Consider the following 15,937-nt stretch of genomic DNA (forward strand, 5'->3'; position numbering starts at 1 on the left):
TTTGTAATCAACGTCAATCTTATTTGCTTTTACTTTAATTTAAAAGAATATATGACAGTTAGGTTTTTCAGATAATATATTGCCTTACTTCACCAGCTTGCTATTTCAAACAGTATCTTAGCCTTTCGTAGATACCAATTGCTAATCTCGCCTATCTTGATGTTGGTACATAAGTAGGTATTCAAAAAAATATTAGTAATGTAACAGTTAAACTTTTTTTTTTTTAATAAGAAAGCGCTTAGCTGCAATCATGCCTGATCATGCCGTCTATGGTGGAACGCGCTTGTCTGGAAGATGCCTATTCACTCTTGTCTTGAAGATACCCATATTGTAAGTGGTGGGGAAAACTGAAGCTGGGAGAGAATTCCACATCTTTTAACTGCCACAACTGTTAACTGCCTGGTTAAATGTTTTTGTTGAATGGAAAATTATTTAAATAATTTAAAACGTATAGTCTTAATAGTGTCTTTAATCATTTTATAGTAATATATTTATAAATACTTATAATACTTTATAGATTTTTGTTATAATCTTACATCAACTTATTTTACCTACTACATGTATTATAAATAACAATAAAGGACTTATTATGTTAACATTATAAAATCCTAATAATTAATAACAATTGCTAAAACTAATTGGTGGTTTGTTTAATGAGATAATAATTCTCATGGACTTGTGTGTAAATATATACCACACGCCGTTCGTTTATGATTAGTCAGGATTATTTGTGCCATGCACATTCGGCGCTCCTTAATTTTATTAATGTTTAAAAATCAAGGGTTTATATAAATTATCTTTAATCAAAGTAACAAATGAGCTTAAATTTTCTTCATTATCAACATCGATTTTATACTATTAGACATGTTACCTGTCTACAAAATCACCGTTTAAAATGAACAGAATTTATCTACTCCACTGAGCGCACACATGCACAATTTTGTGTTTTATTCCATTTTGCGTTGTATTCATTATCAACCTATTCGGCTTAGGGGTTAGGCCAATAGTCCACCACACTAGCCCAATACGGATTGGCAGACTTCACACACGCAGAGAATTAAGAAAAATCTCAGGTATGCAGGTTTCCTCACGATTTTTGTCCTTCACCGTTGAGACACGTGATATTTAATTTCTCAAAATACACAAAACTGAAAAGTTGGAGGTGCAAGCCCCGGACCAGATTCGAACGCCTCCGAATCGAAGCCAGAGGTTATTTTCACTGGGCTATCACGTCTCTTAAAAATAATCGCCATTGGTATGATTGTTCAGTATCCTGAGACCAAACCACTCTATACATTTCGTTCATTATCCATTATGTAGTAAGTAGTCAGTATGGAATATCACACTGTCTGTGTATTAATTATATATATATATGTACTAATACATATATACATTATATAATAACTCTGGCGTGACTTTCGTTAACTAGAAAAGTTATCCAAAAGCTTTTGTATATCAACATTTTTGTCAGATCATGCTTTGCCATACACAAGCTTTACATTATTAGCTACTTACGCAATAATGAATTTAAACTTAAAAATCAGTAATATTAAAATTGTACTAGTAGGTGTTTACAATACAAGTTGTCATAACTTATTTATTGTATTCTTTAATTGATCGGCCAAACGGTAACATTTTAAAGACTCAACGAACTGTAGACGCTTGAAGATTTACTAATAAAGACAACTAAGCTAAGGGTAAAAATTAATTAAATGGATTTTAAAACTGTTACAATCGTAAGCAGAGTTTCTCAAAAACGAGCAACAGTTTCTAAGCAAGGAAGACATTAATGCAAATAACATAATAGCCGAAATGTCTCTACATAAAGATGCACTATCATGGGCCATTAAAATCGCTCCATTCATAGGCAATATGGACTACTTATGACTTCACAATTATATGAAACAATTTACTGAAATACTTGGAAATGCCAAAGTTGAACCAACACCGTGTTGAAGAAGATGGAGTAATATGGATCAATTTAGAACAACTGGGCGATATAATAATGCATTAAAAATTTAGTTAAACAGTACTTGCTAGCAAAACACCGCCATAAATCGACAGACCAACGTAAGATGACAAGAAAATTTACTAATACGTCCCTAATGTTTATAGATTTTTGGTAATATGTGTCAGGAACATTGAACAGTGTGGAATGTTTGGAGAAATTTTGCCGTAACAATTGCCGAATTTGGTTGAAAATGCTCCAGATTGCTCCTATAATTGCTCCAGATTGATCTATACGTGTTGCCAAGTAGAAGTTGCTCCATTTCTCGTGTGTAACTTGTACCTTTACAGCCTTTTGTTTGATAGACATTTTAATGTTATAGCTTTACTTTTTGCCATAGACAACTAGAAGATGATAGTTGGTGCTTATGTTTACATGGTTAATGTTATTGTTTACGTGATTAATAAGTTGCATGTCGCGCACAATTTTTACATAGTCTTCTAAGAAGCTGTCTTGCATGTCTGCTGGTAGTTTGAAGGGGCTCACTGCACTTACTGCTCCTGAAAAAAACAATTCAAAACATTACAGTGTAAATATTCAAAAGTGCTTGTAAACAAAACCTACTTTATTTGACGAGAACGAATATTATAGGGAATATAAGCAACTTATTCTAATAATCCTAACTATGGGCCTCAAAATAACTCAGCGGGCGATGGGATGAGCAATGCTTGGCGTTTCTCTGCGTGATCAAATGAGAAATAAGGAGATCCGCAGACAAACCAAAGTCACTGCATAGCTCTGCGAGAAGTGGCAATCACTTACCATCAGGTGAGACTGTAGTCAAGGGCCAACTTGTGAAGAATAAAAAAAATCCCGGCAATTTATCTTTAACATTTTGATAGTGGTCATATAAGTAAGGAGGAGGAGACTATTTTGACGGCCTCCGTGGTGCAGTGGTATGCAATTGCCGATTGAGATTTTCTTAATTGGTCCAGGTCTGGCTGGTGGGAGGCTTCAGCCGTGGCTAGTTACCACCCTACCGACAAAGACGTACCGCAAAGCGATTTAGCGTTCCGGTCCGATGTCGTGTAGAAACCGAAAGGAGTGTGGATTTTCATCCTCCTCCTAACAATTTAGCCCGCTTCCATATTAGACTGCATCATCACTTACCATCAGGTGAGATTGTAGTCAAGGGCTAACTTGTAATAATAAAAAAAAAGGAGGCCTAGCCCTTAAACGTTACGTTAAAAATGCTGATAATTATGAATATTGTCTATTATTGTTACTTACTTTTAAGAGCCTCAACGCTGGTGTAAATGTAAGACTTCCCTATACACTTCACCTCTACGCCGGTGAACCCAATAGACGTCATCATTCTTTTGATTTCTTTTTCTGGATCCTAAAAAAGGAAATTGCTATTGATTTTTCAGGTTTAAGGACATATTTTATGTATTACTAGCCGACCCAGTCAAGCTTTGCTTTGACTCATACCCCTATTCTATTCTATTCCTACTTCTATTCCTACCCTACCCCTACCCTACCCCTACCCTACCCCTACCCTACCCCTACCCTACCCCTACCCTACCCCTACCCTACCCTACCCTACCCCTACCCTACCCCTACCCTACCCCTACCCTACCCCTACCCTACCCCTACCCTATCCCTACCCTGTCAAAGCAATTTCGCCGCGGTGACATGATTCGGAGAATTTTTTTTGTTTCTTTTTCCAACGGCAAAAGGAACAAATATGTAACTCTCAATCAAAGAAGCATAATTGTTTCACTTACGGGTTGTAGCATTTTCTGCTGCGGCTCCCGGTCTTGATTCTGTCTCCCTGATATGACACGGTGCTAATATGTCAACGCATGTAGCGTCCTACTTTAGGGCATCTATTAACTATTTAGCTGGTGGGAGGCTTCGGCCGTAGCTAGTTACCACCCTACCGGCAAAGACGTACCGCCGAGCGATTAAGCGATATACGTAGATACGATGTCGTGTAGAAACCGAAAGGGGTGTGGATTTTCATCCTCCCTCTGAACAAGTTAGCTCGCTTCCATCTTAGACTGCATCATCACTTACCATCAGGTGACATTGTAGTCAAGGGCTAACTTTAAAAAAAAAAACTAAAAAAAAAATCGGTTGTCTCTAAAGCTTACTGACGATAGTTGAACGTGACAACGTCATGAGAAAATACTGATCGAATGGTTGCATTTTTCAAGAGAAAATGTTCGTTTTTCTAAAATACTGTTTAGTAATCTTTTTAGACCAGAATATACTTTTTTTTTGTAAAAAAAGTTTACAACCCTAGAGCGAGGGAACGACGCATGACGTCATCTTTTTTCGACCATGCAGCTTCATCGAATTATAAGACGTTGTCACGTCAAAATGTTTAGTTTAAAAAAAAAAAATCTTACCCGAGAATCGTGGTAAGGTGATACGAATTGGTCGACGTCCTTCAACCAGTAGCTCCATTTTGGACTCCGCGCCAGGATCCGGTACACATCAAACACTGGCATATGACCCAAGAATATCAGCAAACAGTCTCCACCTTTACCTAGCAGCTTGTAGATGTTGGTGAAAGCGGTCCTGAAAATTACAAATTAGGGTTCCGTCATTAAAATAATCTACTAACTTATCCATTATACTAGCGGACGCCTGCGACTTCGTCCGCGTGGAATTAAGTTTTGTTAATGTCATAAATGCAAAAGCATTTATGACATTAGTAGGATAGGATAGGATGCGCCGTGATAGCCCAGTGGATATGACCTCTGCCTCCAATTCCGGAGGGTGTGTGTTCGAAACTGGTCCAGGGCATGCACCTCCAACTTTTCAGTTGTGTGCATTTTAAAAATTTAAATATCACGTGTCTCTAACGGTGAAGGAAAAAAATAGTGAGGATACCTGCATACGAGAGAATTTTCTTAATTCTCTGCGAATTGTGTGAAGTCTGCCAATCCGTATTGGGCCAGCGTTGTGGACTAAGGCTTAGCCGCTCTCATTCTGAGAGGAGACTGGAGCTCAGCAGTGAGTCTGGCCCGGAATCGGAGGCAGAGTTCATATCCACTGGGCTATCACGGCTCTCTCTTAATAACTTTGGTTTTATTTATTTGTAGCAGAAACTCGCGGTTCCAACCGCGAAGTTTCCATTATCATGGGAATACGCGGAATATATTATATATACGAATACTCAACGAGTCGCGAAGCTAAAGTGACAATGGGCGGGGCACATAGTTTTAAGAGCCGATGGACGTTGGCGTCGCAAGGTGCTGGAATGGCGACCCCACACTAGAAAGCGCAGAGTTAGTCGACCAGATGGACTGACGACATCAAGCAAAACGCAGGGATTCGTTGCAGGCTGCTTAGGTCCGTGCATAGGCGTATATAGCGGGTGGGCCGGGTGGGTCGAGCCCACCCTTGAGTAGTCCAGTGCCCACTCTAGGATACTGGGCTACCAATTTGAAATTCTATGATGGACGCCGAAATACTAATAATTTTACACAAAATATCAAATAATAACAATTACAACTTATAATAAGGATTTTGAAAAATATATTAGGACCTTTTCTGATACCTATACGATAGATACAAAGAAAAAATAATAAATAAGTCGAGCCGTTTCAGAGGTCTACGTCCACAAATATTGCTAACGAAATGAGCGTCGACTCTGTTCAGTGATGTGGGCCCACCCCAGGAAATAATCCTAGATACGCCAATGGGTCCGTGATGTTTGGAAGTCCCTACAAAATGCCTAGGTCCTGCAGCGGTAGTCAATATGATGATGATGTCGTCGTCATCAACCCATATTCGGCTCACTGCTGAGCTCGAGTCTCCACTCAGAATGAGAGGGATTAGGCCAATAGTCCACCACGCTGGCCCAATGCGGATTGGCAGACTTCACACACGCAGAGAATTAAGAAAATTCTCTGGTAACCAGGTTTCCTCACGATGTTTTCCTTCACCAATTGAGACAGATGATATTTAATTTCTTAAAATGCACACAACTGAAAAGGTGGAGGTGCATGCCCTATACCCTCCGGAATCGGATGCAGAGGTCCGGAGAGAGAGATGATGATGATGTAATAAACATTAAATCTAAAAAAAGAACAATATCAACTAATAAAATACAAGTATGTGATAAGTTGCGCAGTTCATCACATTGTTCTGAAAGAGATTCAGCCGAACAACTTGAAGGACAAACATAACACGTGTTGGGTTCATAACGAGTACTTACTTATAGTTTGACTACAGGTTTCCAAATATAAAAGGTACAATACGAGTAGGTACCTCCATTGATGAATTACGAAGCATCAAAGTATTCCTTAAATATAACTAGTCCCCATAGAGCCGTGATAGCCCAGTGGATACGACCTCTCCCTATTCCTGCCATTCCGGAGGGTGTGGGTTCGAATCATATTTTTTCGTGACGTGAAAATTTTAATAATTAAATATTTTTTTTACAATACGAACCAAAACGCTGTCGGCCATGATGGTCTATATTTTAACTGTTTCATGACGTTACGTTAACAAATATTTAACAATCGGAGCGTTTGACAAAAATATTAGCAATTATTATGACGTCTTGCGCCTACATCAAGTAACATTTTGACGTCACAAAACGGTCGACAGGGTTTTTGACGTATGGAAAATTTGAAAAAATTCATGATTTTTAAAAATTTACTTTTACAGTAAATCCTTAACTTTTATTAATTAAGATCGATATATTTCGGACCCTTATTCCCTGTACCTACTATACGAAATTAATTTGTAATAAGTCCATATTTTTTTCCAATTAAGCACGCATCATCGTCACTAAATAATAAAGCATTAACTTTTAATTTAATAAAAACTAGCCGACGTCGACGCTTTTACCCACGGAGTTTCCATTCGAGAAAACGGGAATAAAATATAGCCTATGACACTCACACGTATCTAATTTCTAGTAGTAAAAGAATTTTCAAAATTGAATCAGTAGATCCAGAGATTACCCCCTACAATAACACAAACCTTACCTCTTTATAAGTAATATTAGTAGACATAGAAAACTGTCATTAATTTAAATACTTATATAAATTCAATAGGAGATTCTTGGATATGGTTTTAATTCAAAACTAAAATATAAATTGAAGCATATTAAAAAAAAGTAAAAAAAAAAAGAAAAATATACTTACTCTTGGTGCTTTATCCAGTGGAGCGCGTAAAAAGAAAATGCGTGATCGAAATTTCCTCTCATCTCATCGGGCAAACGTCCCTCTATATCGAGCACTTTGAAGCTGGTATGACTAGTAGCGTGGTGCTTATTCGCAAACTGGACCATTTTCTCGCTAATATCACAGCCTACGAGCTTCTTGTAATTATAAGGCAAAAACGTTTTCAGGATACTACTAGTCACACTTCCATCCCCACAGCCTATGTCGATGACTGTATCACCATCGTTTTTCCATTTGATTTTCTTCGCGTATTCTTCTAAACACTGAAGGGCATCCCTTTTCTGTAAAGTGTTGCTTTGTTGATACAATTCGGCATTGTTCATTTTTGTTTTTTTTTTTTTGGTTGTATTTTTTTTTATTGACGCGTGAGCGTGCGTTAGGACGCTCTGTTCGGCGCGGTTTCGGCGGACGGAGTCGACGGGAGCGTGGTTTGTAAGTATTTATATGTGCCACCGATGCACGACATCGTTGACTACTGTGGATGCGGAGAGTCCGGCCGAGGGTTCAGACTTTCCAAACCTGAAAGTGAAGTATGAAAACACTCGCAGTTAAATGTAACTTGCGTCGTAATAAGTGCAATGTTTCCTGATCGAAAACGGGTTTTGTATGTGGGCTCTTTTTTTTTAAAGTAATTTGTTGTAGGTCTCTTTATTACGAAACATTGTGAGTTTATCAGTCATGATTATTTGTTCTTACTTTATTGTTACTCTAGAAACTTGGGTTAATTTAGAAGTATGACGAATGCTTACTACCAGATTGTGTAACTGAGTAAAAAAAATTAATAAAATAAATACAACCGACTTCAAAAATATAAAACATAGTGACTAAACTAGAAAGTGAAAAATAATATCATTCCAAGTTCTATATATCATATTATGTACTAACTGATGATCAGTTTGAACGCGGTGCCACAATGGGACCACTTCAGGAGTATATACATTAAAAAAAAAAAAATTCAAAATTGGTTAAGAAATGACGATGTTCTGAGGTAACAAATATTAAAAAAAAACATACGCGTCGAATTGAGAACCCCCTCCTTTTTTTTGTCGGTCGGTTAAAAAGATCATCTAATTTAAGCTTAGTCAAAATTTAAGCAAGATGTAGATATACCAGATTGTGTGATCAAACTGTATTATTTTATGCTCTTCTCATATATATACAAATTAATTGCTGATAATTAGTTTCGTTAAAACTCGAGAAAGGCTTGATCTAATTTTCATGGTTTTTCGTTTTGTTTGCTTATTTATTTAAACAAACAATCTACAGGATGAGCCGTGATAGTCCATTGGATACGACCTCTGCCTCCGATTCCGGAGGGTGTGGGATCGAATCAGGTCCGGGGTAATTTCTTAAAATGCACCTCCAACTTTTGAGTTGTGTGCGTTTTAAGAAATTAAATATCACGTGTCTCAAACGGTGAAGGAATACCTGGTGAAACCTGAGTAGCAGAAAATTTCCTTAATTCTCTGCGTGTGTGAAGTCTGCCAATCCGCATTGGGCCTGCGTAGACTATTGGCCTAACCCCTTTCGTTCTGAGAGGAAACTCGAGCTCAGCAGTGAGCCCGAATATGGGTTGATAATGATGACTACAGGGTACAGAAAATTCCCATACATGAGCTTAATATGGGAGTTTTGGATGATATAAAGTCCACAGCTTCAGCTAACACCTAGCACGAATTATATGAGTTTGTGGTAATGGCCACACAATTTATGGTTAAACTCTATGTTATGAAACTTTCAAACACTCAATTCCATCAATAAGACTCAAAATCATTGTTTTGTGTTCTAACATGTTGATAGTTGATCCTGTTCAGTTTTCCAAACATCTGTACGTTTACAGTCCCCTTAACTTTAGTTTTATAATAGTAGCTGTGTCTTTATAAAATTAATTTAAAGTAAAAATACATATGCGATCAAGGGAGCTATGCTTGGAGTTTCTCTGCGTGATCAGGAATGAGGAGATCCGTAGACGAACCAAAGTCACTGAAATAGCTCAGCGAGTCGCGAAGCTGAAGTGGCAATGGGCGGGCCACATAGTTCGAAGAGCCGATGAACGTTGGGGTCCCAAGCTGCTCGAATGGCGACTCCGCACCGGAGAGCGCAGTATTGGTCGAGCCCCCGCTAGGTGGACTGAGGATATCAAGCGGGTTGCAGGGAGCCTGGATGCTGGCGGCTCGAGACCGTTGTGCTTAGAGGTCCAAGCAAGAGGCCTATGTCCAGCAGAGGACGTCTATCGGCTGATAAGGTAAGGTAAAGTAAAAATACAAAATTAATCTTATTTGATAGATAAATCTATACTTATCTATACTTATTATAAAGCTGAAGAGTTTGATTGTTTGTTTGTTTGAACGAGTTAATCTCAGGGACTACAGCTCCGATTTGAAAAATTCTTTCAGTGTTAGATAGCCCATTTATCGAGGAAGGCTATAGGCTATATATTATCTCCGTATTCCAGCCGGAACGGGAACTACGCAGGTGAAACCGAGCGGAGTTCGCTAGTATTAAATACATAGGTACGCCTAAAAGTTTTTCTTAGTCATAAGGCCCATGTGTATTTTTTACTTCCGTCCTGATGTATTGAAATCAGCCAAATACGTAATAGAAAATCAATAGAATATGTTTTACAAAAGGTTAGCATTGTGATTTTGGTTTATTCAATCTTTTTCCTGTCTCATTGCGTGTGTGTTATAATCAAAAGAGGCTATCGGCGAAATCTCTGTCGCTTCGGTAAGTAGATGTTTCTAATATTGTAACAACAATGAGACTGGCGTAATTCATATTTATCTGAAAATAGATCCATTTACCAGTAACAGTGGCGAAGAATGGAATTTAGATGGAGGTGAGCCGTCCCAAAAAAAAAAGAAATTAATTTACAAACTCCGGTTTCTCATATATCTAGATACAGTAGATTTTTTTTTAATTTTTAAAGGTAACCAGGAATCGGCTTGCACGAACACTTCGCCACTGGTACCTACTCGAATGATCGACAACCTCTGTGAGGACTCATTGTGTAACAAATCTATGGCCTTGATCTTACCTATTTTTATAAGCCAAACGTCTTTTGAATACTTTGCTAACACAAGTCAAATATTTAAAAGACGTACTCGAAAATGTAATCGCACAAGGTTCTTCCGTTGTGCGAACTTCGAATCGAGTTATTTTATCAACTGTAAGGTCAAAACTCACCATCCATTGTTAGTTTCAGATTAATCCCGTTCGAGATGCAGTAGTAACAATGGGTAATAGAGCTATTTGTGAAAGAGCTCGCGTGATCTAGTACTATGCGTATTACTGCCACTTAGCATTGCTATATTGACTTTGAAGGGCATGGTTGTTTGTGAAACATCGCCTCACTGCCTGAATGAGACGGGTGGACATCTTAATATATAAATGCGAAAGGTCATTCATAACGATATCTCAAAAACCGCTTAACGTATAAAAATGAAATTTGGCAGGGAGGTAGTTTATAGATAGTAGAGGTCCTCTAGCGGTCGATGTCGCGAGCGGCCCTAGGGGCATAGTGCAATGGAGGCACCGGCGAGTTTTAGTAAGGTCCAGGAGCCTACTAAAATGCTCTGAGGGTGGGCATCGAAGGGATTTTAGTGGTAAGTCCCACATAACCCGTCTTCTTCCCCAGTAAGTCGGGTATCTCAAAAAGAAATTTCCACCCGTGACACAAAATAAAAGGAGCATTTTTGTGGTGAGGTCGATGTCGCGGGTGTCCGATAGTAGTAACAAATAACTTGTTCTCAGTCTCAGACAAGCCTTAGAGGCATAGTGCAACAGAGGCACCGGCGAGTTTTAGTAAGGTCCAGGAGCCTACTAAAATGCTCTGAGGGTGGCAAATCGAAGGGATTTTAGTGGTAAGTCCCACATAACCTGTCTTCTTCCCCAGTATGTCGGGTATCTCAAAAAGAAATTTCCACCCGTGACACAAAATAAAAGGAGCATTTTTGTGGTGAGGTCGATGTCGTGGGTGTCCGCTAGTAGTAACAAATAAATTGTTCTCAGTCTTAGACAAGCCCTAGAGGCATAGTGCAACGGAGGCACCGGCGAGTTTTAGTAAGGTCCAGGAGCCTACTAAAATGCTCTGAGGGTGGCCATCGAAGGGATTTTAGTGGTAAGTCCCACATAGCCCGTCTTCTTCCTCAGTAAGTCGGGTATCTCAAAAAGAGATTTCCCCCCCGTGGCACAAAATAAAAGGGGCATTTTTGTGGATGATAAATATAATTTTCCACTTAAAGAACCATTTGCCAAGTAAGTATCATTATACGCCTAGTTCTCTGGACTTGTTACCCGGGTGTAGGGATAAGGAGGAGGGACATATCTGGCTACGCAGGCTCTGGTCTATGGCATTTCATTGATTCATCGAGTCCATAGTGTGGCAGCGATGTAGGACCGAGCACTTCTCTGGACTTGTTATCCGGGTGTAGGGATAAGGAGGAGGGACATATCTGGCTACGCAGGCTCTGGTCTAGTGCAGTTTATGAAGAGGGTTTAGGTATATAATTTATCATGGATCAGTTGAAATATGACGTGTCGGAAAGAGTCAACCCGCCAGGGACTTCTGGGACTAGACATTGAATACCCTGTTCTTCGAGATATAAGAAAGAAAGAAAGATAGAAAATCTGAAAGTTACAAACAGTCTAAAAAAACCCTAAAGACAGCATGGCTGTCTGTCGCCCTTAAAAAGAAATGATGTACAACTCAGCATATGCCGTACATTACATACATGCATATGCACTACGTACATGCATAATACACGGCGCTGATTTTCAGCTGAGACCCGTGTGACGTCACAGCTAATATAAAATATGAATAAATTCAAACAAAATTAAAACTTTTGAGAAACCCCCGGAGGTCATGAAATTATTAATTACACCCTCGATCAAGTCATCAAAAAGTGCGTTTTCATTTGAGACCCAACTCGAGCATATTTGCAGACATTCGGTTAATCTTTCAACCCCTAGAACTTTAAACGGCTCAACCGATTTTCATCAAACATATCTAAAATACTCGCCCATAAGTTACATTTCATACAAAAAATACTAAATTAAAATCACTTCATCCGTTCTGGAGCTACAGACACTGGTGTCACAGACAGACTTACAGACAGATAGTCACGTCAAACTTAAAACACCCCTCTTCTTTGTGCCGGGGGCACGGGGTTAAAAATAATAACAAAGAAAACAATGTCCATACATTGTTTTGTTACATCATGCCATCGGCCCCAGTCAAGCTTTGCTTTGACTTATTCAACTATAGACAACTTCATAGGCTAGTAGTTACGTAAGCATCCAATAAGCTATCAGCGACAAACAGAAACTTTATACGCTTATAATTTCATGGGTCTACAATAAAGTCTAGAATGGTGTGCTTACTTAATGAAACGTTATTTAAACGTAATACCACCCCAAAAATATTTAGGCCTAGCTGATTCTTGCGACGTTGAGGTACTTTAAAGAAAAATGTTTGGTTATTTCTTATCGACGCCCGCGACTGCGTCCGTCCTTAGACATGCTTATTCTGGCCTTTGTGCAAAATTCGTTCTTAGTGGACATCTGCTAACTGTAAACCTCCCTGCCAAATGAAAGAGATAGCGATATTTCTGGTTGCACCGCCATTGGTTGAAAGTCTATTTCTCTTCACGAGATTATCTCGTTGATCGCATGGATCATGTGACTGATCCGTTAATGAGAATGTTACAGTTCACCTCACGATTTTTATAAAAATGTTCTGAGCAGGATTTTCTTTCAAATACCAGACCGGAGTTTATCAACGGGGTATGTCACCCCGGATTTAAAGGGCAAAACACTATTATTTAATGAAACTCTGTCAGGTTTTACAATTACCACCAAGAATGTTAACAATAAACCCTCGAATGTGCATAGAAAAGAATGTTACCAATAAACCCCCGAATGTGCAAAAAATAAACATGAGTGAAGTCCCGGACTTGTGACCGTTGTGTGTAGGGTTAAAGACGTCTTTTTAGTTAACACTTCCCTTCTCTCCCCGCCTATACCAAAATAATCCATGAAGGATTATCCAACAAAAGGTGTGGACGAATCACGACAAGAATAAGTTAGGCCACCCGAACGGTCTACCACTACTCCCCAACTAACTCACGGAACATTTCGTACTATCTAGGCTCATGATGACACGAGTTGACCGATCGAATGACTCACTAGCGTAACATGCTTCAGACGGTGAAGTAGAAACATTATTTTGTGTTGTCTATCAATCCGCATTGGGCGAGCGTGGTGGAGTATCACCCTAACCCCTCGCATTCTGAGAGGAGACTCGTGCTCAGCAGTAAGCCGAATATGGGGGTTGTTACATAATGATGAAAAAAGATTAATAAATTGGTGTTAGCCCTGCGCCCAGTAACGTGCACTTCATAGAACGTTCCTTTTGGCTGGTGGGAGGCTTCGGCCGTGGCTAGTTACCACCCTACCGGCAAAGACGTACCGCTAAGCGATTCAGCGTTCCGGTACGATGTCGTGTAGAAACCGAAAGGGTTGTGGACTTTCATCCTCCTCCTAACAAGTTAGCCCGCTTCCATCTTAGACTGCATCATCACTTACCATCAAGTGCGATAGTAGTCAAGGGCTAACTTGTAAAGAATAAAAAAAAAAGAAGCAATAAAGCACAGTCTACCCTGATGGCTCATTACGAAACTGTATTTCCATTTTGTTTATTATTTTTGTACTTGTAATGCCTACTCTAGTTGAAAACCTAGTGCACGCCATTGTTTTTACCTTATCTCTTACCGTAACGAACTACGAGAGTGCACATGTGTTTGTGTAGGTATATGCTTGTGCACTGTATTTCCTGCGTAGATCTTCTCTAGTCTATAGGTATGTTACACTGGCCGAAATTCAGTTCAGAGGACAAAGAGATCTTCGTTGACTACGGAACCCTAAAATTCTATTGACGTCTCAATCCTACCATTTGACGTAATCACAAAGAGCATGTGCCTATATGATGATGTAAATGAGGATGATTGGATGTGTTGTCGTGGGATAATATTATTCGTCACCCAAAAAAACGTTAGGTTAGGTTAGGTATAGTGATTGGTCAATATACAGCTATACTGTGGCGTCGATGACCCATTACGTCATTATTTTGCATCGCTATCTCTGCGTAATATAAAATACAAAAAGGTTCATTACTTTGAACTTGATTGTTCGGTTTTAATTCACTATTTATAAATTCGGAGACAAACTGTCGGCGTTTGTTTTTGTTTTATCACTGTTTTTTTTTTGTTATTTCAAGTCACGGATTTTATTATATTTACAATTATTTTTATACATTCCTAGTTTCCTTCCTCCTTTTTTTTTGTTTTCAATAAGGTATTTAATTGAATTCAGAAATACGAGTACATATTTTAAATTATTGGTGTAGGTGAATGAAAGATTTAAATGAGAGCCGCTATAAAATTTAAAGGCGACAGTTACAATGCGGTGTATTTAGAAGTATTATTTTTTTAAGAAGTATTAAATCAATAAGCAATTAGACTTCCGCTACCATCCCATACTGATGGTAGATCATGTATCACGTAAAATTATACAGTTACTTTATGATGACTACAGGCAGAAGGCTCAAAGCCGTTCAGCGGGTTATGGACCAAGTTTTGCTCGGAGTACGTAGCTGTACTCGGAAACAAAATCCCTGACATAGCTCACAAGTCGATAGGCCGATGTGGCAGTGGTACACATATATAGAAGACTAGCTGACGCCGCGCGGTTTCACCCGCATGGTCCCGTTCCCGTAGGAATACGGGGATAATTTATAGCTTATAGCCTTCCTCGATAAAGGGGCTATCTAACACTGAAAGAATTTTTCAAATCGGACCAGTAATTCCTGAGATTAGCGCGTTCAATCAATCAAACAAACAAACTCTTCAGCTTTATAATATTAGTATAGATTCAATGGCGGTTGTTATCCTGAAAGTGATGCAATGGTGACTTCATACCGGTAATAGTTAGTCGACGTTACCACAGTAGATATAATGTTACTCTAAGGTGGACCGTTGACGCAAAGTGGGTAAAGGTGAAGCAGGCGGCTCAAGACATTGGTGTTTGTAAGTCCTTGTAGGACTCTTGGCTTATGTCTGGCAGTGGACGTCCATCGGCTTATTGATATCCTTAAGATTTAAGGAAAATTAAAATCATACCTGACTCTCGGTGGGACAACAATACAAATAGTTTTGACAGTGACATTGTAGTCTTGCAGTGATTGCACTCAGTCTAATTGTTGGTACCAAATGTATTCGTAAATGCATCTTCTGTATCATGACCTTAGCTACACTGAATCACATGTACCCACCTCACGTTTGCATTCCTTTGCGTATGCATTACGTTTTTTGGCAAACAGCGTCACGGATTTATTCACTTTACAAGCTTAGAATTAGACGTTATTTTCGTTTGCCCATATCATTTGGATGTCGTTCGTAATTTGCGTCGTTTCATTTGAAATTAATATCAGTTGCATACATTACAAGGTGCGTTTTCGGTTATGATGCTTGCCATTTTTTGGCTTGGCCCACCACAGTGTAAAAACGTCATAAGTTGCTATCGTTTGTGTATGGTAAAAAGAACTTAAATGTTTATTTGTTACAGTGTAATTTTCATTGGTGTGAGCAATGAAATTGTCATGCTATTCACAAATGTTGAGCAGGACCAGGCATTCGATCTTCTTTGACCGTCTACAAAAAAGTACATTGCCCTGGGCTCGCTGCGCTTTTCAACTTTTTTATTGCCTTTATTCGTGTCGTATCTA

At 39.0% G+C, this 15,937-nt stretch overlaps 1 protein-coding gene across 2 annotated transcripts in view; it reads right to left on the reverse strand.

The window, feature by feature from the left end:
* Window positions 1–451: 451 nt before the first annotated feature.
* Window positions 452–15,937, reverse strand: part of LOC112044720 (juvenile hormone acid O-methyltransferase) — a 38,729-nt gene continuing 23,243 nt past the window's right edge. Inside the window, exons 1-5 of one of the 2 annotated variants that reach the window (XM_024080683.2) lie at window positions 15,333–15,452; window positions 7,117–7,674; window positions 4,363–4,534; window positions 3,239–3,347; window positions 452–2,508 (exon numbers count right to left, since the gene is read on the reverse strand). In XM_024080683.2, the coding sequence (XP_023936451.1) occupies window positions 2,333–2,508; window positions 3,239–3,347; window positions 4,363–4,534; window positions 7,117–7,478 (819 nt within the window). In that variant the 5' untranslated portion in view covers window positions 7,479–7,674; window positions 15,333–15,452 and the 3' untranslated portion in view covers window positions 452–2,332. Of the gene's footprint in view, window positions 2,509–3,238; window positions 3,348–4,362; window positions 4,535–7,116; window positions 7,675–15,332; window positions 15,453–15,937 lie in introns of those variants that run through there. The other variant, XM_024080675.2, reaches the window with a different exon arrangement.

The sequence above is a fragment of the Bicyclus anynana genome, chromosome 9 (assembly GCF_947172395.1).
Source record: "Bicyclus anynana chromosome 9, ilBicAnyn1.1, whole genome shotgun sequence".
Taxonomy (NCBI): domain Eukaryota; kingdom Metazoa; phylum Arthropoda; class Insecta; order Lepidoptera; family Nymphalidae; genus Bicyclus; species Bicyclus anynana.